General features: G+C 37.0%; 1 protein-coding gene across 2 annotated transcripts in view; it reads left to right on the plus strand.

Annotated features, from left to right (window-relative positions):
* Nucleotides 1–23,308, plus strand: part of RDX (radixin) — a 39,136-nt gene extending 15,828 nt beyond the window's left edge. For both annotated transcript variants that reach the window (XM_030477900.2, XM_030477901.1), the window contains 12 exons: nt 1,030–1,113; nt 5,397–5,492; nt 7,702–7,976; nt 11,186–11,269; nt 11,742–11,888; nt 13,337–13,433; nt 14,088–14,251; nt 14,887–15,017; nt 15,908–16,068; nt 17,044–17,136; nt 20,069–20,311; nt 21,259–23,308. In XM_030477900.2, the coding sequence (XP_030333760.1) occupies nt 1,030–1,113; nt 5,397–5,492; nt 7,702–7,976; nt 11,186–11,269; nt 11,742–11,888; nt 13,337–13,433; nt 14,088–14,251; nt 14,887–15,017; nt 15,908–16,068; nt 17,044–17,136; nt 20,069–20,311; nt 21,259–21,423 (1,740 nt within the window). In that variant the 3' untranslated portion in view covers nt 21,424–23,308. The remainder of the gene's footprint in view (nt 1–1,029; nt 1,114–5,396; nt 5,493–7,701; nt 7,977–11,185; nt 11,270–11,741; nt 11,889–13,336; nt 13,434–14,087; nt 14,252–14,886; nt 15,018–15,907; nt 16,069–17,043; nt 17,137–20,068; nt 20,312–21,258) is intronic.
* Nucleotides 23,309–25,143: the final 1,835 nt, after the last annotated feature.

Consider the following 25,143-nt stretch of genomic DNA (forward strand, 5'->3'; position numbering starts at 1 on the left):
TTCCTGCTCCATATTTTATAGTAGAGAGAAAGAAATTAGAATATATGTGTGCCTTTAGTTTCATGTTTCTGAGTTTTGCGTTTATAGCAAAATAGATTTGACCTTTAACACTTTGTATTCCTATTCACTAAAGATAAATAAAATGTGATACCCTGGCAGTGGGAACAGTAGGCACTTCTAACAGTGAGAAGACAGAACCATGCATTTAATACTTTGTTTTGTTTTGTGAAAATTCTCACTTTTGTGTGTAACAGTTGAAGAGAAATTGGAACAGACTGTTGTACTTCAAGTAAGATGGGCTTCGAGTTATCTCCTAGAATGTTTAACTGCTTGTTTTAGAAAAATTAAAAGCAAGGATTGTCAAGAGTCATCTGGAAAATGGTCCTGTATTTCAGGAGAAGGAAGAAGTTAATTGAATAGATGTGATTTTTCAGTCTTGTAGTAAGGTATTGAAAGGGATCAGTATTAAGGGGAGCTAACTTCTGTAGTTCCTCTTCCAGTGATGAAAAACCTGTTTAGTAATCTGTCCTGAGGTGTAGAAGCTTTGGTTCTATATACTTTAAGATTGCTGAACCTCTTAATTTTAGAAGTGGCAGGGCAGGAGTCTGCTCGTCTTTTTGTATTGCCAAGTATAAAGACCTTAAAATGGTATGTATATGACTAGGAACTTTTTCTTTTGCATGAAGCCCACTGAATGATAGTGCCCAGTAGCTGAATGTCCCAGTGTTCCCTGAGTGTTAAGTAGTCATGTCAGCTATCCCATTAAACTGATTTTGAACTTTGTTCCCTGGTTTGACCTTCAAACCTAGTGTTAAATATTATCCTGAATATGGTTTTATACTAAATAAAAAATGAGATGATTTTTTTGCAGATGCAAATTTTCCATTTTTATATCTGCTGTGTTCTGTGTGTATGTAAGGCCATTAAAATTGTTGAATTTACTTACCATATATTATTTCTTACAGGCTAATCACAGTACGAAGAAGACACTGTTACAGTATGATTTAAATATTTCTTTATTTTCTGTAGATCAATGTCAGAGTAACCACGATGGATGCAGAGTTGGAATTTGCCATCCAGCCCAATACAACAGGCAAGCAGCTCTTTGATCAGGTAACTTATTTATGTCTCTGTGTATGTATGTGAACAAACACATAGAACTGTTGTGGATATTAAGGCATAGTTTGAGAAAGCAGAAGTGTTCTCATGTAAAAAGAAATTTATGTAGCCTTCACTATTTAATAATGAATGTAACAGTAAAACTTCATTAAGGAAAGCTGCCATCTTTTTTTTTTTTTTCTATGAATGGAAGCTGTAGATACTTTTTCACTTCCCAAATATTTGAGAAGTAATGTCCTATGATGCAGTTTGAGATTTAAGTTAAAAAAGGGGGGGCAGGAAGGGGAGAAGAAAAGCCTAAGTGGAATAGTGAAAATTATGGCTTTAATGTTCTTATGGATTGCAGACCCATCAGAACTACACATTCTTCTTCCATAGTGTGTTTTTTAGATGAATGAAAGTTTATTTGCAATTTTTCTTTGAAATGACTGACTCTTAACACTTCTGCCTCCCTCCCCTTTCTGTAACATCAGTAGTGGTGCATCTTCAGACTTCATGACTCTTTAAAAAGACCTCTTGAAGAAAAGGGCTGTCCTGCTTCTTGTCTAACCAACACCACCATCAAATAAAAAGTACAATATTCTGTGGCACATAAGCCTCAGGCTGTTACTTTTTGCCTTTTGCCAACCTTTGCTATCTTCTGTCACGCAGTATTGGGTGGGGTGACATTGTGCTGTGTGATGTCTTGTGCCCAGGTAATCAGGTTCATCCAAATTGAGGCATTCACAAACGGGGAACAAAGATACAGCTCTGAATTCTTTTTCATGCTCTCTTCAGCTTTCTTTCTCAATTCGTTGTGTGGCGTTTGACATCTGACCAGCTCTTACAATCAACTTCTGGAAGTTTAAATTGAAAAATTGTTAGCGGAAGCAAAATCAGCCAGCATAGTTTTGTGTGAGGAGAGAAGCGTTTTCAGCCTCATCTTAAATTCATAGTTCCACAGAGTAACACCAAGAGCTGAACTGTATTGCAAAACCAGCATGAAATTTTCAGACAAAAGTTATGTTGTTTGTTTATAGAAAGGGAATCAAATCACACTGTTATTGAGAGGACTGGTCTTCAATGTTTACTGTCATGTCCATCATTTCTGCATAGAGTTGTTAGTTACTGATTGCAGAAAATGACCTTCATGAATTTAGCTGTTGTCTAGTGCTCCTCTACATTTTTGTTGAACAACTTGTCCTTTTTTTCAGTCAGTGGTTCTTTTAAGCTTTTAACTGGGTGTTTTCTGGAGTTGTTGATTTGTTTCCTATTGTGTGTGTATTTTGATCATCTTCATCTGCTAGTGGACAAGAGTTTAGCATTTGATGTCTGTGGCTTTCTCTTTTCTCTCCCATTGTGAAAATCAGTAAAGTTCTTATTTATTGCACAAACCCATTTAAAAAAAAAATTGCATGTATTTTAGAAGGTGTCTTAACACATTTATTGTTAGTCTTTTTGTCTATCCTGTCAGTGGTCAGAATAGGCAAGAGGGAATCTGTCCTCTAGTCAACCAATTTAGCATCCATAACTTTCATAGGAGAGGAAGACCTGTGTGGTGGGTATGTTTCCACACGCTGGTGGTAATGGTGGGGGTTGTTTTGTTGTTTTCAATAAGGTGTTAGTACTGAGCATCAGTACCTCTGGCTTACTGTAGTTGCCATTCGGAAGGAATGGAAGGGTTGTCTCCTTTATTTCAAGCTATACCCCACTGTCCTTTCCAGGTATCTCAGAAGCCTCCCTTAGGAACTTTCGGAAGCCGACTCAATGGAATTCTTGCTAGGTTGTCTTTATGTGTATGTTTTGATTTGCCAAAACATGTCTATTGCTCTGGTTGCTTTTCTTCTCTAAGAAGTTTTTATTGCCTATTAATAGACAAGTTGAAGGATGTGATGGTGGATAAATCTCTTTTAGCGATGAAGACTTGCCTGAAGCTGCTTAGTGAATCTTTTGAGGCAGAATCAAACTCCTAAGTTTCTCATTCTGTACTTATTTTTCATATCATGTTACTGCCATGCCTAAGTGCTTATATTATCTTGGTACAAAGTTCCAGAAATGTTTTTATCTTTCTTTTGAGCTGAGAGGCAGTGATAGATGATACTCTTTCCTTATTTGTGGTGCCTGAAGTAAAACAGGCTAATGTGTAAGCTGTTTTTTAGTGTTGATTCACAAGCATGTGTAACTCTGCATTGTAGTAGACAACTTGCCTGTGTTTAAATAACATGCAATGTGCATCTCATATGAAGGGCCATAGTCAGCAGGTGAGAGCAAAATGTTTTGACGTGAGCATAAGCACTTGTCTCCTTATGCCTTATGGGCAGAGCTGCTGAGCATCTGCAGTTCTTACTGCCTTACTGATCAGCTCAGATGACTGATCAGGTACAAAGGATCAACTTGGACAGCTGCAAAGCAAAGAGTGTTCTCAGTCATCTGATAAAGCCATAAATAGTTTGATCAGCATCATACAGGAGATCTGTGCCAAAAGCAGCAGCAGGTCTGAAATTTCTGTGTTGGGACACCAAGTTTAATGTTACTCAGGACCATGCTAAGAAGAAGTTAATGTTGCTAGTATTTCTTATGTTCTAAAGTAAATGGTGTAGGAATTCTAGGGAAAATAACTGTGCTTACTAAAAGAATCAGGTTGGATCCATGAACATTGTCCATTCTGTGCTCTGGAGCTTGAAGGTGAAAGGGGAGAGGAGGAGAAAAGGTGCACACTTGAATGATTGTTAAGTAATGATACAAGTGTGCAAGGCATCAGAAGTAAGCTTGCACAGCTATCGTGTGACACTTTCTAATTTTCAAAATCTTAATTTTGCAACCCGATAGTGCTACTTTAAAATGGAGGAGGAGCTTTATGTAAAATTCTGTTTACTTCACATGCATCTGAATGCTTCCATAAAACAGCTTTCAGTAAACCAGCTTGCCAGCATGGCCCAACCTGAGAACATACGTAAGTCCTGCCATACTGGATCTTTTGGAGCCTGAGTTTAGTTATTAAATAATCTTTGCTGGACATCTCTGATTAATTGCTTATTGAATCCATGTGTACTTTTACTATGAAAAAGACTTGTAAGATAGTTCCACAGTTTCACTATACTATGTAGTAAGTGTTTCTTTTTGTTTGCTTTGAACCTGCTGTCTAATGATTTCTGTTGATTCTCTTGATTCTTACATTATCAGAAATAATGAATAATCATTCTCTATTTTCCTTCTACATGCCATGCCAGTTTTATAGACCTGTATCGTATTTTTCCTTTCCTCACTTCTCCGTCAGTAGCCTTAGTTCTCATCTTAGCTATGCAGAAAATGTTCCATGTCACTGATCATTCTTTTCAACATTTCTGAAACATTTCCAGTGCTGCAGCACCCTTTTTTTAAGATGATGTGACCAGTCCATATGTACATTAGAGATTTGGGAGTACCACAGACGTGTATAGTAATATAGCAGCTGTGTGCTTTTTCTCTTTACAACGAGAACTGTGGTCACGTAATTAAAATCGTTGTCTGTTACATACAGTACTTTGGTTTTATTAAATATCTCTTACTGAGGTTCATCTTCCTTTACTGTTCATTCACAGATCTTTATGGAAGGTTTTTTATGGCAGATTTTGTCACATTGGTTTCATCCTTTTTTGCAGTTCATATATGAAGTTGGGGAAGTGCGGCGGGGGAGGGCTGGGCTTGCCTTGTCCTTAGTGCAAGACTGTTATGAAAAGAGTTTGTTTTTTCTTTCTTTTTAACTAGCAAATCCATAAAAAAACCTTTCCTCTATTCAAGGACAGTTTTGTTTCTTTAGTTGCCTTTGGTGATAGACCTTATGAGAAATCTTATAGGAAATCCATGTATGGTTTATCAGCTAGATCGTTCTTATGCCTTTTATCATTAATTTTTTGAAGATCTCAAAATATTTGAAGGAGGTGATTCATCCTTATTACCTCATACTTGTCCACAAGTATTATTCTTTATTATAGTTTCACCAGTTGTGAACTTACTTGTCTGCAGGTCACTTCCCAGACATGCTTTCAAATATCAAGAGTCCTATTAACTACCTCATATTCCTGAGGTGCTAAGTTTGATGCACACAGTAAGCTGCACGCTCCAATTGGTAGTTTGGCTTATTCAAAACTCTTGAGGTGAATGCTTCCCTGTACTTGATGTTTTGCTACTGTTGGTTTTTACTGTTTTTGTAAAACTTGATTACATTTCAGTTTGAGATGGTTTCTGTAGGTTAATTACCATTTAGAAAAAAAACCTGTTGTAGCGTTTACTGATGATTATGGATCATTTATCTTTAGGTGGTGAAAACTGTTGGCCTTCGTGAAGTCTGGTTTTTTGGGCTACAGTATGTGGACAGTAAAGGCTACTCAACTTGGCTGAAGCTAAATAAAAAGGTAACAATTTCTTAATATTTAGGCAAGTGTACAGTTTGAAATATACTTTTTTAGGGCCTTCTGCTTTAATATTGTAGCTGAGCTATAGCTGGCTTCAAATTTAGTTGAAAAGTTGCCTTCGTTTGTTTTAAATGACAAAATACAGTGTTAAGTTTGGTTCTAAAAAAAAACCACGCAAAGCTGCGTCAACATTTAGTTTGAGTAGGATACCATTTCTTGTATTTCCAGTACCATGGTGATGCGTGCATTAGGAAAACTTAAATTCATATGATTATCCTGTTTTCATCTAGCAAAAATAATAAGAATAAATATTTCACAATTGGGTGTGTGGGGGGGGTGTATGTGAAGTATTTGAGCTTCAAGAATTTGCATATATACAGCTATAGATCTTCAAACAAGGCACTAATAATAGACTCCTAAACTGCTGTTTAGGTATCTCTAGTAGGTAGATTGTAGGACAATTTTTGTTTTGTTTGTCCCCGGTAGCACTGAGCACTTTGTATCTCCCAGCTATTGGGAACCAGGTCTTTATACTTTAAATTCTTTTTATGAGTTTGAATGGTCAATTTTTATTTTAATATTGGCTGTCAAGTTATTAATGGCACTGTTTAGAATACAGAGATTTTTTTTGTAATTCATCTTAATCAAGAATGCCTTATTTTATCTTCAGTATTCGGAGGTAAATTGGGTTTTTTTAGGAGCAAATCCCACTGCCTGCATTTAATAATAATCTTCCTTTCTCCTATGTGGTAAATCCAGCAAGTTAAACCTGCTAACCACTAAAGCTGTCTCCTAGAATTTCATGTGTCTTGTTTCATAAGCAATAAATGTTGTAGTGCTACACATAATATGTTAGCCCTAATGACTTGCCTCCAGTGGTTGGAGACTAAAGGACTTGGTGCATTATTTGCAAAACTACAGAAAACATTGCTCAGTGAAGGTCTTCAGCAAGTGAAGTTGCCGATGCTGTTCAGGAGCAGCCAGGGTGTGTTAATTCCTTTAATTTTGACTAAGGCAGTTAATCTATTTTTTAAAAAAAGCTTCTAACATTTGATTCTTAAATGCATCATCATAAACTGGGTCTAACTTGTAAGTTACTATTTAAATGTTTGTGGTAAATACAGGAAAGATCTGATAAATCACAGATTAGATGTGTAAATAAGGTTTTATTACGGCAAGAGCACAACTAATCATTTACTGGTGAGATTAAAGTGAAACACTGTAAAACAAGAGATGGACAATACTGAAATGAGCAAAACAGTAAAAATTGACAGCTGAAGTGTTGAGTATAGTACCAATGCTGTCTTAACAAAAGTGATTAAATGGTTGCATTATATTTTATATATTAGGTTGCATTATATGTTAGTTTTTGAAACTTCCTACAAGTCAACCAAACAGATGCATCAATTCATGCATACTGAAGAAGTTCTAGAGGGACTACTGGTGCAGATAAAGTTAAATGTGTAATAAAATGCTTGAGGAATTAGGATGTTTGAGATTTACTTTGAATGTACCTTTTAACAATCACTGTATTATTTGATGTTAAAATTAGTTTAATTTTGAATGTTTTTGCTTTAGTCATAATCAGTGCCGAGTCCAAAGGAAATGGAAATTTCTACATAAAAATGAGTTTTCATTGAAACTCGAAGTAGACACTTAAGATGACCACAGTTGATCTCTTCAGAAAAATCTTAAGGCTTATCCATCCTAGAAAAATAATGTGATTAATGTGATTATGGTTTTTTGCACAGGAGCAAAGCACGTGTATTTACTTCAATAGTTCAAAGATTTTTAAAAGAATCCAACTTTACACTTCACTGAAGAAATGTGCTGTAGCTCTTGCTAAAGAAACCTTGTTAGACCCTAATTTGTTACTTCCTGCAATTCATCCTTGCATATAGTTTTGATTTTTTTAATATGTATTACAACTTTTGTTCCAGATCTTTATTGTGATAAATACAACTTCACGCAAGCCTACAAAAAAACCTCTTAAAGAGTCTTTGAGTAGTGTTTCAAAATTCTCTGATTTATCCAAGTCAGTGTACTTGATTCAGTGCCATGTGAACCTTTAGTGAGTTCCACAGTGGGCTAGTTAGGAAGCACTGCCTTTCAGTGTAGAGGAGCTAGAAAGTTCATTACTGCTGAGTTAATTATATTTAATACACCATTTAACACTCTTTTTATTTTTTTTTTTATTCTTCTCCCTCAGGTAGCACAACAAGATGTAAGGAAAGAAAATCCTTTGCAGTTTAAGTTCAGGGCCAAGTTTTTTCCAGAGGATGTATCTGAAGAATTAATTCAGGAAATAACTCAGAGACTTTTCTTCCTGCAAGTCAAAGAAGCAATCTTAAATGATGAAATATATTGCCCACCAGAAACTGCAGTTCTTCTGGCTTCTTATGCTGTCCAGTCCAAGTATGGAGATTACAGTAAGGAGATACATAAACTAGGCTACCTAGCCAATGACAGGCTTCTCCCTCAGCGGTGAGTGAGACTGGTTTTGCATCATCTGCTGCATATAAACTTGATTACAGCACATTTTTTATAATTAAAACACTAAGTGATAATGTGCATTTAATGGTAGCTTTCATAAGAGTGCATGTTTTGCTAGTAAAATTTAGAGATCCTAATTTAGACTCCAAATAACAAACAAGCATCACAACCATAGGTTCCTTGAGAGTTATTTTCTGTCTCATCCACAAACATCTGCGCAGATTTAGTTGAACAAATTTCCAAAGTACTCCAAAATGATACGATGTTTCTAGAGGCTTGCTTCTGCTAAAAGCTTGCTTCTGCTAAAATCATCTTGGTGATTTCTGTGTTAGTGTATTTTGATTTTCTTCAGTTTTTGATGGTTCTGTACACTTAAATTATAATAATTTCCTGGGAAATAATTATCAAGTGTATTGCAGAATATATTGCAGAAAAACGCTAGCCTGGACAGAAAATTTAGAAACTCAATTGTTGTCATTGCTGTTGAGTGTAAACTTACCTAATTGGTTAGGAAAAGTAAGCACCAAGATGGTAGTTCTGTTTCTTTACACAATTGAAACCCTGTTCCTGGCTTCTTTTGGCACCAAGAGAAGCATTGCAACACAAATGTACAAAGGTAGACAATTTTGTTAGTGTAGATGAATCCATAGAGATGTATTGTGGACAGATGTGTGCTTACTAAATATGTAACATAAATGCATCTTCAGGGAAATGAGAAGCATGGAATAACTTAAGGGTTCTTTGAAAGTCATATGCTTTGTCTTTAGGTTGAAAACTAAAAGTGGAGGTTTGATTGTTAGTGTAACTAATCTCGGGAAATTCCTAGCAAGCAGAAAAGCATTTCAAAGGATTGTAGTGAAGTACTGAAAGAAATGCTTCAGGTTTTTAAAAATCCTGGCTAAGAGTTTGGGTTTGGCTGTGACAGTGAAGCCTATACTCTTTACTTGGAAAAATACCCTTTGTTAGGAAGGCAGGGAGATGTAGAATCAATAAAACTGCCATTACTGAATATATGAGAGTTCACAAATCTTGGTTTTTGCTCAGTTGTGATGACAACCTGTGAACACTGAGCGCTTGTGCATGACACAAATTCAGATACTTAGGATGCTCTTTTTCAGTAGACAAATGTTCAGATGACTTCCCATTGTTTGCTTTCAACTAGTTGTGTGCCAGTGTGCAGTGAGTGAGCACATAACTTTTGTATTCATTCTAACACAATTATTCCTGTTTTGCCTTCTGTCATCAGGAGATTTGTCAGAAAACTAAGTACTTCGTAATAACACTTCGGAACAATATACAATATAATGTCAAAAATGCCTACTTGTTTCCCAGAGTAGACTTTGGCTTTGCAAAATTTTACTGAAAAGGTGACTTTTTACTGAAAAAGGCATGTCCTTTAACATGTGCTTTACAGTTCATGTTAATTACTGAGACTTGGTGTTCACCTGTGAAAATTACTGCATATTTCTTGGCTTAAAACTGTGAGCTGGGTAGCAACAAGGCATCGAGTCTTTGAGTTAGTCTGTTGCAGTAGTCCTTGTATATGTTTCATCAGTAGCATTCTAAGAGAGAATGGAGGGGACCAGGTGATGAGATGGCTATCGCCAAAGACATTGTCAGCTTTGAGTGTATATCATAGAAACACAGAATCATTTGAGGTTGGAAGGGGAGCTCTAAAGATCATCTAGTCCAGTCACCCTACTCACAGTAGAGTCATCTGATGCCCCAAGACGTTCAGTGTTTAAGAGGCATTTGACAACGCCCTTAATAACATGCTTTAACTGTCAGCCCTGAAGTGGTCAGGCAGTTGGACTAGATAACCACTGTAGGTCACTTCCACCTGAAATATTCTATTCTAATTACAGTAGGTTGCTCAAGGCCTTTTCCAGTTGGGTTTTGAGTATTTCCCTGGATGGAAACTCTGCAACCTCTATGGGCAACCTGTTCTAGTGTTTGACCACCTCCGCGGTAGAGAAATTATTTTGTTCAAGTGTTTTTCACTTGTGCCCATTGCCTCATGTCTTTCAACTCAAATTCAATTCAAAAAGAGGAAAATGCAAAGAATTTCTGTAGAAGTAGAAATTAAATTATTTTGAAAAACCAAAGTCACCATGAGGGCACAGGTTGCCTGGAAAGCTTGTGTAGTCTCCCTCCTTGGAGATAGTCAAAAGCTGTCTCTAGACATGGTCCTGGGCAACTAGCTGTAGGTGACTCTGCTTGAGCAGAGGGGTGGACAAGATAACCTTCAGAGGTCACTTCCAGACTCATTCATTCTGTGAGAGGAGCTTGGGAGCAGGGCTTTATTTTTCTAACTGTGATATGGCTACCACTGAAAAGTGCACTTCACTAGACAGAAAGAAACACTGCGTTCGTATCTTCTACATTATTCAATCTAGTCCTTATTGTACTTTGCCTAAAAATACAGGGAAAAGTAGTAAGTTTGTACTTTCCTGAGTAAACAGAAGGGAAACAACTGTTCTGACTTCCTTAGTAAGGTTATCTTGCAGACTCTTTTTTTTTTTTATTTTTTTGGGTTTTTTTAATTGTCCTTTAGCATAATTTCTCTAGAAATGCATGAAATGCCAGATGCATGGAATAAAAGCATAATAAAGTCATCATATGCATTTGATTTCTTGCTGCAGTACCACATTGAAAGTTCTAGTAGGTCAAAATATAATTTCATCATTGCAGCCTGCTGTAGGTAAACCTTAAATAGTTTTCTGAAACTGCTTCACTATTGATTTTATTTATTAAAAAGAAAACCCAAAACATTCCCCAACAAACTGGTCTGCTAACTTGTCTTAATGTGTTATTTTCTCTTTCCAAATGACAGCAGAATGAAAGCTTGTGTGTATCAGTGCATACCTAGAGATTAATTTGTAGCATTGTTGTATGAGGATTTCATAGGTCTGCATCTTATGACTTTGCTGAAAGTTGAGATATGCCATGGTGTGATTTGTACGTTACAAAGAGTACAGAATGTTATGAAAAACGAAGTGATTTCATACTATGTTAAAAGTGTATTTGTTGAAATGCAAAGTTTCTGTGTCTGGGTTAGAGATGAGCAGAGTACAGGAAGTCATGTTTAAGTTTATTCAATTAAAGCATATGTTACACTAGGTAACCAAACTTATTTGTACAACTTTAAGAGGTCAAATTGGTCGTCACTGTCATATAATAGCAACAACTTCTATTCGCAGCGTGTTAGAACAGCACAAACTGACAAAAGAACAATGGGAAGAAAGAATACAGAACTGGCATGAAGAGCACAGGGGAATGTTAAGGTAATTATGTAAAAAATGGTCCAAGACCTTTAAGAGGGTTTTTGTTGTTATTAGGATGTATTTTGGGAGACAGTATATTTGTTTGGAAACTGCTTTCTTTTATCCTGACCAGGGTAGGCAGTTACCAGAAACTTCCATGAAAGCTTCACATGAAAGCTGGTTTGAGTTTCCAGTTAGGTTATTGGTTTACCCACTGGATATCTGGTAAGACTGTCACCTGGCTTTGCCACAGTTGCCTGCCTCTAAAATATATTTAGTGTTTCCTTAGCTCACGGGGTGAAAAGACAGAGTGTGATGATTGAGTATTGGGTTGCAGAACTCTACAAGTAACTGGGTCAACATACACATGAGTTTCAAAGAGATTTAATTCCTAACTAAATTTTACACTTATTAGTTATTCTGCAGTTCCCTTATTGTTTCAGTGTACTTCTGATTTGCCTTTTTTTTTTTTTTTCCCCCTTTCTTTCATCAGGGAAGATTCTATGATGGAATACCTTAAGATAGCACAAGACTTGGAAATGTATGGAGTCAACTATTTTGAAATAAAGAATAAAAAGGGAACTGAATTGTGGCTAGGAGTTGATGCTTTGGGTCTGAATATTTATGAGCATGATGATAAGTAAGTGGCTATACTCATTTTGCAATTTTGTCCTCTTTGAGATTATACAAAAACCACTTTATTGTGTGTTCAGTAACATCTAGCAAACAGGTTCTCAAAGACCTTGTAATTTATGTAAAGATAGAAAAAGAGAGATAGATGTTAACTGCCAGAATACTTGAATTTTAAAGATTAAATAGGGATGCAAGTGAAGGGAAAGGAAGAGCAGTTCTGTGGAAACAAATTCACGTTGTTTAATATAGATGTATGATAGCTAGACCATCTTTATATGGTTTCTTTCTGTTTCACTCCTTCATGACTTCCTCTTCAGTCAGGATGAAAAGGACACTGAGAAGCTGAGCAACGTGTCTGATGAAAAACATTTTCTAAGAGCAGTGACCAGGGTTGGTTATAGCTGTTAGAGCATGAAAAACTTTGGTATCTAAAAGTGAAACCTTTCAGACATCAAAGAAAATAGATGAATCTTCTGTCCTGATAAAGAGATCAAATATTCTGTCCTACTTGAAGAGGGATAAAGCTGAAATGTACAAAATCTGAAGAATCTGAAACAGAACAACAGACTTATCCTTTTGTTTCTTTCCAAACACTTGTAGTATCTGATGTCAGCAGACCTTTCATAGTGATTTGAAATTAAACATGATGCATCAAACACCAGACAGATAACAGCTGTCAATTGAACTGAAACTTCATGCTTTCCGATGAATATACTCTATAACAAAATTCTGTAAGCCTTAATTGCCATTAGATGGCAATGTAACTCCTGGAAGAAGGAAATTCTCAGGAAAAGTTCCGATCAGATTGAGTGATCAGCCGATTTTTGGTATTCCAACAGTTAACGATCAAATACTGAAATATTTTCTAATGCTTGTAATTAAGATAGTATGAATTGGAAAAACTTTCTGTGCTCATGGAGAAAAATATTCATGGTTATGCAGTTGGTGCATAATATTGTAACGGTTCCTGAACTAAATTTATTTTACTTAAGATGCAAGGGGAATAAATTTATCCTGAGCTCCGGAAATGTGTAAACATGTATCTTACAACTGAGTTAAACTGAAGTACAGTAGGGCTGAAGGCTAATTTAATTTCAGTCTTTGAAATGTCAGACTTTTCTTAAATAGTTATTCTTTTCACAGAAAATAAAATTATCAATAGCTTATATCAGTAGGGGATTGTGATATTTAGCATCTATTTAATGGTAGTAGAATAAGTCACAAAAACTAAATTCCTTCTGTTACAGTGCAGAGTAATTTATTCATTATGTAATTTATTCATTTAATGGAATAATGTGTAAAAAAAAAAAAAAAAGTCTACCAAGATATGCTTGAACTGTTATGTTTTGTAAAATGTCACTGTGATAGTGAAAATAGAAATAGTTAAGACTTAGTGGCCATAAATAAAATGCACATATTTGCTGCTTCTAATGAGGACCTTTTTTTTCTTTGAAGGCTGACGCCCAAGATTGGTTTTCCTTGGAGTGAAATAAGAAACATCTCTTTTAACGACAAAAAATTTGTCATAAAGCCAATTGACAAAAAGGCCCCCGTAAGTAGTGTGTAGAAAAGTATAACTTTGTATATGAAGAGATACAAGGCTGCAGGGACTTGCTCTAGTGTTACAGCATGAGTAAATATTTTAACGTTTATTATTCTTATTAGTAATCAGTAATCAAAAGGAAATTTTGTTTTTTGAAGTGTGGTATGTTTGTTTTCTTTTTTCATTCTGGTTGATACAATAAGATTATTTTGTTTTTCTTTTTCAATTTAAGTCAACTAATAAACTAATATTTTGTGATGTGTTGGAAAGCCATAGTGTAAGAGCTAAATTCTCTCCCCCTCTTTTCCCTGTGTTTCTTTTCTCATCTTTTATTACAGCAGCACGTTTCATGAGACTTCCTAGGTCACAACTCTTCAGAAATAGAGTAGGAAGTTTATGTTTTGGAAGTTTATACAAAAAAAAAATAAAAATGTGTAAACTAGGTAACCTCTACATGGAGGAATCAGGTGTAATTTTGAATTTGCCTTGCAAGTTCCTGACAGCAGCTAGATTTATAGATTATGGTGCTGGATTACTCAGAGGACGAATGTCAAAATACTTGTTAGTTTAAATTTAGCAAATGCAAGCATGCGGTAGTGCTTTCGGTCTTGTCACAACTGTATTTTTACATTAATGGATATGTTGCAATTATTTTTTTGCTAGGATTTTGTATTTTATGCACCTCGTCTGAGAATTAACAAGCGAATTTTGGCACTGTGTATGGGAAATCATGAATTGTACATGAGGAGGAGGAAACCTGATACAATTGAAGTGCAACAGATGAAGGCCCAAGCTAGAGAGGAGAAACATCAGAAACAATTGGAAAGGTAATTAACAAACTTCCACAAAACAAAAAAATTCTTCTACCCTTTTAAGAAGTCATAGAATAACAGACATCTTAGTATTCTAGAAAAGAGAGCTGCTTTTCTTTCTGTAATGTATAAGCAGATTTGTGGACTGGCATGGCTCGCCTGTCTTAATTGAAAGCCGTATCTTTTTTAAGCTTTCAGCATTGTAATAGTAGCTGTAAAGTTGTTTCTCATTATGTTTTTGTGAAACAGGCGTAACTCTGTTGCTTAATCCTTAGGGACCTTTATACTCCACAGGTGAACCTTTAAAGCAAGTTCAGTGAAGAATGTCATGGCTTGCCTTTTGTATATTTAAAAATACCATTGCCATTTATAGCTCAGATGAAACATCATGTCTAAAATACGGGTATAATTGTGGATTTAAATGGTTGAACCATAACCAAGCAGTTCTGTTCATAAACTGTTTTTCTGGACAATATTTTGAAACAGCAGCAACTTGGTGGTTCTTGCATCGTAAACTGAATTTTAAACATTTAAAATTACATGCTCCTCTGATAGCTGAGTAAACTGAAAAATAGGCTACCAGCATCCTTAGAGAAGAATTTAATCTGTTTGAGGTTAAAAAAAACCCCAACTTTTACTAATTTTTTCAGGGCACAATTAGAAAATGAGAAGAAGAAAAGGGAGATAGCAGAAAAGGAAAAAGAAAGAATAGAGCGTGAAAAGGAAGAATTGATGGAACGCTTAAGACAAATTGAGGAACAAACAATGAAAGCTCAAAAAGGTGAGCTCTTACTGGTCCTGGATTTCTTATATCTGATGACAATGTTTAGTTCGGTTGGGTAGTTTAGTTCCACAATTCTCTTGGTATGTATAGGGATTTTTGTTTTGTGTGTGGGTTTTTGTTTGGGGTTGTTTTTTGTTTGTTTGTTTGTTTTATTTAATTTACTACTAATAACAAGAATTTGGTGGTGTATTATTTAATTTGAGAGATTCTTCTTTGGTGCTAAGGTTTAAAGGATAGTGTGTGCATATATGTGTATATTAATAATATAAACCCTATTCCTAATATAGCAAAAGTTTCAATTTTCTTTAATAAAAAGGAAGTTAATGTGTACACAGTTCAACTCAGAATTATGAAATGCTTAACATGCTGAAAATCTGGAGTTGGAGGGAGCAGCGAAATAGGAGAGGACAATTCTTAGTACTTCCTCTAGGATTTTGTTGAATTTAGCTTTTCATTTGGAAATTTTGTGCCTTCCTTTTCCTAGTCTCTTGTAAAACTTGAGAATTTTAAATTTAAAATCTTGTCAGATTTTAGTAAATGTAGTTTTACCAATTGCAGAAGACTGAGTGTGTATGTACACATATATGTGCATGTATTTGGCTGTTTAGTTTTATTAGAGAGGTGATAATTTTTTGAAATACTGGGCTGTCAGAATTGTCAGGTGAGATGAAGTATATCCAAAGTGTGGCTTAGAGGGGCAAAAAATCAGATACAGTGCAGAGCTTCAGGTATCATGCTCAACAGCTCTTCTTAGCTTGAGACGGCCTTGTAAAGCTTTGACAGCTTTTTAGGTTACTTGATTTTGAGCATGTTACAGCTGTTATCTGTGTTATGTGTGAGGAGGAGCTATGAAGTGATACGTTGTCTGCAAACTTTCCTTTTGGCAGAGCTAGAGGAACAGACTAGGAGAGCTCTAGAACTGGATCAAGAACGAAAGCGTGCAAAAGAGGAGGCAGAGCGCCTGGAAAAAGAACGTCGGGCAGCTGAAGAAGCTAAAGCTGCTTTAGCCAAGCAGGCAGCTGATCAAATGAAGAACCAGGAGCAGCTAGTAAGAAGCTTTAACCCTGTTTTGAAACAAATTGAAAAAGATGGTTGAAAATTTAGCCTTTATTCTTGGTTATATCCATTTTGTCAAATGGACAAGTACATTGAAACACAGATAAAAGTATGTGAAATAACATTACAGATTGTTGTGGGAGCCTTTTAGAAAACTACATTAGGTTTACCACTACTTCCAAGAAAAAACCCAACAACTCTGGAGGTATAGGAAATCAAATGAAGAAGTAGACATTTCATACTGACAACAGTCACTACATTCTCTTTCAAGCGATGTCAGGCTTATCCAGCTGAGAGCAACAGTAGCTTCCATCTGCAGTCGCCTGGGAAGCTTGTTCTCTGAGGCAGGTCTGTTCTGAAGCTTCATGGTGGTTGTGGAGAGTTGGTGACACTGTGGTGTGGGGTTTGTTTTTTTTTGTGTTTCTTACTCCCTGCCCCCCTTCTGTTTCCAGCATTTACAGTATCTTCTCATATTCTGTGCTAGACTACTTCAAATTCAAGATTTGCATGTAATAACTGAGAAAGGCATGAAAATAGTAGAAGAAATGATTTCTCAACTGTAAAACTGCTTTTGATCTTCTGTAAATTTAGAACACAATTCTGAAGGCAAGATTTAGCTTAATAGCACTGAGATTATGATCCAGAATCATAATCTTACTGATGGAACCAGTGAAGTTGTATTAAACTGAAAGAGCCCCAAATGCTAATTTGTAACTACAGCTTGCTCTTTCCCAGCAAGCTTTGGAAGTGCAGAAGATGAGTAATTTTTTCTGGACTTACTTCCATCAGACTAGAGTACTGATTCGTTCCCTGTCATTTATGCTTAAATTTCTATTTTCAGCAGAGAAGTGATGGATAGTAACTAACTCTTTTCAAGTTGGATCACAACAGAGGCTCTGCTTTCTTCCACTGCAGAGCCATAATGATACGAAGTTAAAACTTCTACTTCATGTTTTGTTTGTTTCAGGCAGCAGAACTTGCTGAATTCACTGCCAAGATTGCACTTCTAGAGGAGGCCAAGAAAAAGAAAGAAGAGGAAGCCTCAGAATGGCAGCACAAAGTAATGAGCTCCTGCTGTGTGAAGTCAGAACATCAAAGAAACTAAAGGAGATGAATGCTGAAATCCCACTGGAAGTCCATGGGATTGAATCTCTCTTTCCCTTAGGCTTTAGAGAAGCCTTTCTTAAAGGTTTTTGTTCTCCAGTTGACTGAAGCCAGCCTATACTTCCTTTAACTTATTTCTTAACATTAAATCAGGTGGGGGAGGAGGAAATTCTCATTATAGAGACATGGTCAAAGGTTTAAAATGGCTTCCTTACATATGGTGATGAAACCTTCATGTTGGACCAGAAAATGTGTCAGGAGGGAGGTGTTTAAAGTCATGTCTGGTGGTGAAAAGATGAACCACAACAGTAACAAAGGCACATCAAATGCAGCTGGACAGTAGAATCACAGAATCATAGAATACCAGGTTGGAAGGGACTTAACTGTGCTGGTGATGCCCTTGTTGATATAACCCAGCATCCCTTTGGCTTTCTTTGTCACAGCAGCACACTGTTCACTCATATTGAGCTTGCTGCCCACCAGGACCCCAAAGTCCCTCTCTGCAGAGCTGCTCCCCAGGTGGGCAGATCCCAGCATGTGCTGCACTCTTGGATTCTGTTTTCCCAGGTGCGAGACCTTATGCTTGTCCTTGTTGAACTTCATATGGTTCTTGTTAGCCTGCTCTTTCAGCCTATCCAGGTCTTCCTGCAGGGTAGCTCTCCTGTCCAAACTGTCCAATTCCCCACTCAGTTTGGCATTGTTGGCAAACCTGTTCAGGGTACACTGGATCCCATCTTCCAGCTTATTTATGAAGATATTAAAGTCTTGGGCCCAATATTGATCCCTGGAGGATCCCACTGGTGACAGGTTGCCAGTTTGAAAAGGAGCTGTTCACCACCACCCTCTGGGTGCAGCCGGTCAGCCAGTTCCCACTGCACAGACACTTGTCCGGACTGTAACGTGTCACTTGCTCTCGGAGGAGGCTGTGGGAAACATCACCAAAAGCCTTGGATAAATCCAGGTAGACAATGTCCAGTGCTTGCTCCTCATCAACTGAGGAAGTTACTTTGTCGTAAAAGGCGATTGGGTTTGTCAAGCACAATTTGCCCTTTGTGAATCATGCTGGCTTTCCCAATTGTGCTGCGTTTGACTTGTGATAGCCCCCAGGAGGACTCATTCATTCCATAGCTTTCCTGGGGACTGAAGTAAAACTATTTTTCCTATGATTTCCTGGATCCTCCTTTGAAATCCTTCTTGTAGATGGGGGTGACATTTGCCCCCTTGGATTCTTCTAGGATGTCCAGTGATCTCCATGACTTCTCAAAGATTATGGAGAGCAGCCTCACAACATTAGCTATTCTCTTAAGACCTTCAGGTGGATATTGTAAGGGCCCATCGATTTGTAGGGGTCAGACTCCTCTGATAGTTCATATACCAACCCTTCCTTCACTGATGGTGGGTCTATGTTCACATCAACTTGGATTTTTGTTCCGAAGGCCTGGGGCTCAACAGTACTGGTAAAGACAAAGGTGAAGAAAGCATTGAGAACCTTTTCCTTTTCAGCATTGTTGTTGACTAATTCCCTTCTGCGTAACAGTGGGCCAGCGTTTTCCTTCTGTTTCTACTACTTGTTTAGGTACCTGAAGAACTCTTTCAAGACATTTCTGACCAATTTCAATTTGAGCTGAGCTTTTGCTTTTCTAACTGCATCTCTGCATACCCTGGCCATGTCCTTGTAGTTCTCAATGGGTGTTCATCCATCTCTGGTACACTTCTCGTGGTTTTGAGTGGACTCAGATGCTCAGGTTAAGCCAAGGGGATACTTGCTCTGCCTACTTCCATTCCCTTTGAAGGGGATAAACTATTTTTGTGCTTCTAAGAGAGTGTTCTTGAAAATCTCCCAGCACTCACTAGGTCCTTTATTGTCCATGGAAGCTTCCCACAGAAACCCTCCCAGCTGAGCTCTGAGCAAGCTGAAGTTTGCTCTTCTAAAATCTAAAACCTTTGTCTTTGTACTAACCTTTAGCATGCTTGGGCAGATCCCAAACTCCACCCTCTTGTGATCACTGCAGCCAAGGCTATCACTGACCAAGATACTACTAAGCAGGTTTCCTTGGTTTGTGAGTAGCAAGTCCAGCAGTCATCCTTCCTGGTTGGCACATCTGATATTTGTATGAGGAGGCAGTCCTCTACGCATTCGAGGAATTTGATGGATGACATGTGAGCTGCTGTACTGTTGTTCCAACAAATGACTGGGTAGTTGAAGTCACCCATAAGAACCAGGTTTTGTTGACCTGAAGCTTGTTAAGCAATCCAAATATTGCTTCATTTGACTTATCATCTTGGTTTGGAAGTTGGTAGCAGATGCCTACTGTAAGATGCCCCTTGGAGATGACCCCTCTGATCTTTACCCAGAGGTATTTGATAGGGCTTCCACAGTCCCTGTAGTTGATTTCTGTATGTTCAAGGTTCTCCTTAACAGATTGTGACTCCTCCTCCTCTTACTATTTCTTGACAGAATCTGTAATTAGCTGTGGGATGTGAATAATAATTGTGTGCATAGGGTCAAAAAGTGATCAAATGATTGAACAAATTCTTAGAAATTCTGGTTGAATATAAAATTTGAAGATATCACCTTTGATTTGGGAAGTCCCTGAGCCTTAATTTTCAGGAGGCCAGGAAAGTTGGAAAACAATCAGTATGACTGCCCTATTCTCTCACTCTTGTCTACTGCTGGAAATGGCTGCACTCCAGTACAGCTGGTTTTGAGTCGTACCTTTTTTTACTCTATATTCCTATTTGACAATTTTCAGTGCATAAGCTAGCTGTGTTACTTATAAAGGACCGTTTCCATGTGCAAGATGTGAAGACATCTCAAATATGTTTTTATTTTTCTGACTCTTCATAAATCATTTTAAAAGATACTAAGTACTGTTTATTATACTTAGGCTTTTGCAGCCCAAGAGGACTTGGAAAAGACCAAAGAAGAACTGAAATCTGTGATGTCTGCTCCTCCTCCACCTCCTCCCCCACCAGTTATTCCTCCAACAGAGAATGAACACGACGAACATGATGAGAATAATGCGGAAGCCAGTGCAGAACTGTCTTCTGATGGTGTCATGAATCACAGGAGTGAGGAAGAACGGGTAACAGAAACACAGAAAAATGAACGTGTTAAGAAACAGCTCCAGGTAATGAAGATTCATAGTTGTATCAACATAATTCAGGTTTTGGCTTTTCATTCTTATTTGTCAAAATCTCATTGAAATGACAGTGTGCCAAGGAAACAACATTTCTATAATTTACTAGGTATATTACTAATTTACCAACCAATATCATTCATACTGTTCTGGAAGTGGAACAGAAAGACTGGACATAAGTTGTGCTTTATAGCTTAAAAGTATTAGTATGTTGTCAGATTGGCCAGTAAATGTTTCTAATAATTACATAACGTCCAGGACACTGAATGCTAAAACGTAATGCGTAGAGTTCCTTTCTCAGTACTGAAATTCATTAAGTGCTATGAACAGATGTTTGCTTGATAGTATTTGTGTGTGTTTGCAGTTATTCACAGATGTTGTAAATGCAGAAAGTGAATTATGCCTATTTTGGATTAATCTTATTTCCCTGAAATGGAGCATTTTATCCTAGACTAGTCTTACCCCTCAAAGTATAATAATCTATGTTAGTGTTAACACTTTGCCTTGTTATGAAATGTCTGTTTGGGAAGAGAATAAATGGAAAGCTGCTGCTTTTTCTCACAGCAATATCTTAGTAGCACATGTATGTAATATCCTTTCTGCTTGGCCTATCTCTGAACATGATCAGGTTGATAAACAAGAGCTGTCTTAAGCAGAAATTGAAAAATAAGGTAATTGTGCTTTATCCTGCTGGTCCCTTTCTATTTGGATATTATGGTATGAGACCTACTTTTTCTAGTGTAAGGAAAAAACCTACGTTTTCTTCTTTCTCTCTGCAGTCTTTCTGATAGGCAATGTCAGTTACCGAACACCACAAGCATTTTGTAGGTTGACATTCCAGAGATCCTTATTCAAGTTGCAGAATAGTTGTTATCAGAAATTCCAGAAACATTGAAAGATTAGCCAAAGCACTTAAATGCAAATATTTTATTCAACAGGCTTTAAGTTCTGAGTTGGCTCAAGCCAGAGATGAAACCAAGAAAACACAAAATGATGTCCTTCATGCTGAGAATGTTAAAGCAGGCCGTGATAAGTACAAGACTCTTCGGCAAATCCGACAAGGCAATACAAAGCAGCGTATTGATGAGTTTGAAGCAATGTGAGAGTTGTTATTTTGCATATATGTTCCTCGTAAAGCTGAACCACCAACAGAGAAAAAAGCAGGCCTTTGCAGATTTGATGGATTGCACCCCACTTTGCCAAAGCACTTAATACCAGTTTGACTACAGTGGCTAGAAGACAAATTTAGGGGAAACTATTCAACAATAAGGCAGTCTGTCATCCCTAGTTTTTTGGGGGGGAGGGTGTGGAGGATGATAGCAGGGTTTTTTTCCCCGTCGTGTTTTCAGTTTCATTGTTTCTTTTTTTTTTTTCTTTCTTCTTTGGAAACTGATGTGAAGTGTGTAATGACTGACAAGTGTATATATTGCTTAAACATTAAGAAATGGAAACAAGAATGGAACTGAACCTAAACTGGATAGGTACTATTTCCATATGAAGTTTGAAGTTACATTTTTCAATGTAGCTACACCACTGAGAGTTTGATATTGCTGACTTTTTTGGGGGGGGGGTGGTGTTTGTCTTCTTTTTGATTTAGTTTTTTTTTCCCGCTCCCAAGTGAAATTCTTTGGTGTTTCATGTCCTGTCATCATTGATGGTTTTCTTTGCCTACCTGTTCACAAAGGTCTGGATGGCAGGTGGTAGTTCCAGGAAATGTTTTTAAATGGAACACTACCTGTGGGCAGCACATGGCTGCTGATAGGCTTGAGTAAGTATTGCTTTTCCTAGGAGATTTTTACATGTGCAGAATGTCCTAATGCAGCAAAAGAAAACAAAACAAAGCTTCATGTGCTATTTGCTTGTAATTATTTTATTTGCAGTAGGGAGACCTGGACCTTTCTGGCAAGGGAGCATATGAAAACATCAGTCCCAGGGAGGGGACAGTATCCTACCTCACTACTATGTACATGATGACTGGTCCTCCAAACACCATGAAGAAAACTGTTTAAATTGACTATCACTACACAGTGATACCATAGAACGCTAGGAGCCCTTACTCCTAGGATTTTGTTTTACTTTAAGATGCATTCATAGTGCTACATACTGTCAAACTGCCTTTTGTTGAGTTTCAGTGTGAAAGCATCTTGTATGTTTCACAGCTGTAACCTGTCACTGGTATACCTATCTCCTGGGAGGGGTGTAGAATGTGCGTGTCAGTTCTGGTTTGGGTTTCCAAATATAAAATTAAAGTTCCCAGAATTGGAGTAAAAGTGTTTGTAGCTTCAGTTTTCAGTGAAGCTAGTATTGTAATTGTCATATCTGACGCCAAGTCACTGTTATTAAATCCTTTCCCTCTTGAGAAGGAGACCTTTTTTGAGAAATTTGCTTAGAAATTGAACTTCAGAAGTAACTTTACAGCTAATGTGGACTGCAGTTATTCCTTCTGTTATAGTACCCTATTAAATATCCACAGCGGAAGAACCCTGCTTTCTCTGAGGATGGTTCAGCTCTTTTCTGTTTGATATTACGCACTCATAAATTTACACTTATCTATTAAAATTTGCCATTTTATTAAACATTTTTTTCATGCACAATAGGTTTGAATTTCTATGAACAGTCCAACTAAGGTGGTTTTTTTATTTTGCGGAGTTAAAGGTTGGCTATGTGGGGTGACATCATGAAAATAAAATAAAGATACGTTAATATATTTTTGGTTTGTGGGGCTAAACATACCTGGTTGACCGTGAAGACTGATGTGCAGGTGGTGTGCACATGCTTCAAAATGCTGCTTGGTGGAAGCTGGTGTTTCTACTTGCAGTGCATTGTAAGAACAGTTTTTGTTTCACAGGCTTCATACATCGAAGCTTAAGCAAATTTCTGGAGTATTGGAACAGTTTGCCATAGCAGGTGGAGTACTGTGCTTCCAGTGAGTTTTCATTTTTCCCTGGAAATTGTGCACTAACACTGATACATCAGTTTCAGTGTTGGGAAAAAATACCAGTAAAGTTTATTGTTCATAAAATCTACAATATATAGAGTAGGGCTGAATGGATTAGATCCATTTATAAAGCTGTGTGGATTTTAATTTTTTTTCTAAACAACCAGGAACAACCATTTGTAATACGGATTTTCACAATGAACAAAGTGGTAATAGCTGCTGTGACCAGCAGTTGGGAACACTTACTGGTGCGGAAGTACTAAGAATACATTTAATGATACTTGGTGAAGTAATTTTCCACATGCTTTTTCCTTTAGCATCATGTTTTGTGTTGTACAATTAAGCTACAATTACATCTACTATTTTGGATAACATTCATTGGTTAACAATAAAGAGATACAGTTAATTTCTCTGAGGTCCATTGTTGTTATTTAATGCCCTTTATTTCTGACAGCTTTACTAAATGCACTGAAATAGCCTCTTTCCAGAGCAGTTTACAAATCTTGATCATTTTTTGTTTCACACTCTGGTCAAAATGAAATTTTAAAAAAATAAATTTCAAATGGTATCCCTAGAGAATGGTACTCTGCTTAAGAGATTACCATGTACAGTTGGGAGGAAGCGCTGGTGATTGTCAATTCAAAACAGGATGTGAATCATCAGAGCAGATTGGGTCTCTTGTGAACAGAGGGTAATTTTGCCATCTAAGAGCTCTGTGGGTAACATAAGAACTTTCAGTCACTGCCTACATATTGCTTAGCCCCAGGTTAAGTGAAATTTAGTTTCATAGATGAATTTCTTAAGCATTGAGAAACCTCAATATGTGTTCTTTCTGATACTGCAAGTTACAGTGGACAGTGCTGTCAAATAAATGCCTAGACATATGTCTCAAATAATGTCAATTTTATGGGCTTTTTACCTGTTTAATACACTTGGAAAAGGCAGGAACAGTCCCATATAAATAGGTATACAAATTAATCTGCTAAGCAGCTCTCACATAAATTGGACCTCCCCTCAGGTGACATTCCATTCTATCTTGTATTTGTTTGGCCTTGCACTCAGTACAAGCACATGACCCTTTTTGTTACCCCGTATGGCAGAGTTGCTATGCTGAATTAAAATGCATACTTGATACTTCTAACCGTGCATGTTTCTAGTTTTCTACTTCCCTCTTCTTGGAGCCCCGCCTGCTGAGACATTAGATTTGAGGTTTCTCACTTGTTAGAGAGTTTCTGCATAGATATGTAACTTCAGAGTATTATGCTTGAAAGGGGAGGTAAGTGCTTTGAAAGATTATTTTATTTGATTTTTTTAAAATATGTTCTTGAGGTGGAGAGAAAAGCATATGAATAGTGCCACTATTTACAGGCCAAGACTAATACAGTCACTCAGAATGCCTCGATGTTAAGGAAGATATTCTGTCTTCTTGAAGTAGTCCCCTCTGCACATCGAAACCTGCATTTATTGTTAGTTTTACTAACAATATACAAAGAGTATGTCTTTGTATATGTCTGCCTTTTTTAAACCCAGTTTGGAAAGCATTATTGTACTTTTGCCTCTGTCGTAAGACACATTCTCTAGGGCTGTTAAATTACCTGCTTGAGCACCTCTGAGGAAAAAGGAGGTTTGTTCTGAATGAAACATTTTAAACTTCTGAGGAGAAAGTACGTCAAGTATGTTTTGGTTTTTTGGGGGGTTTTTTTGGTTTTGTGTTTTTGTGATTTTTTGGTTTTTCTTTTGTTTGGGTTTAGTTTTGGTTTTTTATTTTTCTTTGGTTTTTTTGTTTTGTTTTTTGGGTTTTTTTAAGAAAATACAGAGATTAAAATTATTAGTTAAAGCCTTTTGCTTTTCATAGAATCATAGAATGGTTTGGGTTGGAAAGGAC

This window comes from Strigops habroptila, chromosome 2 (assembly GCF_004027225.2).
Source record: "Strigops habroptila isolate Jane chromosome 2, bStrHab1.2.pri, whole genome shotgun sequence".
Taxonomy (NCBI): Eukaryota; Metazoa; Chordata; class Aves; order Psittaciformes; family Psittacidae; genus Strigops; species Strigops habroptila.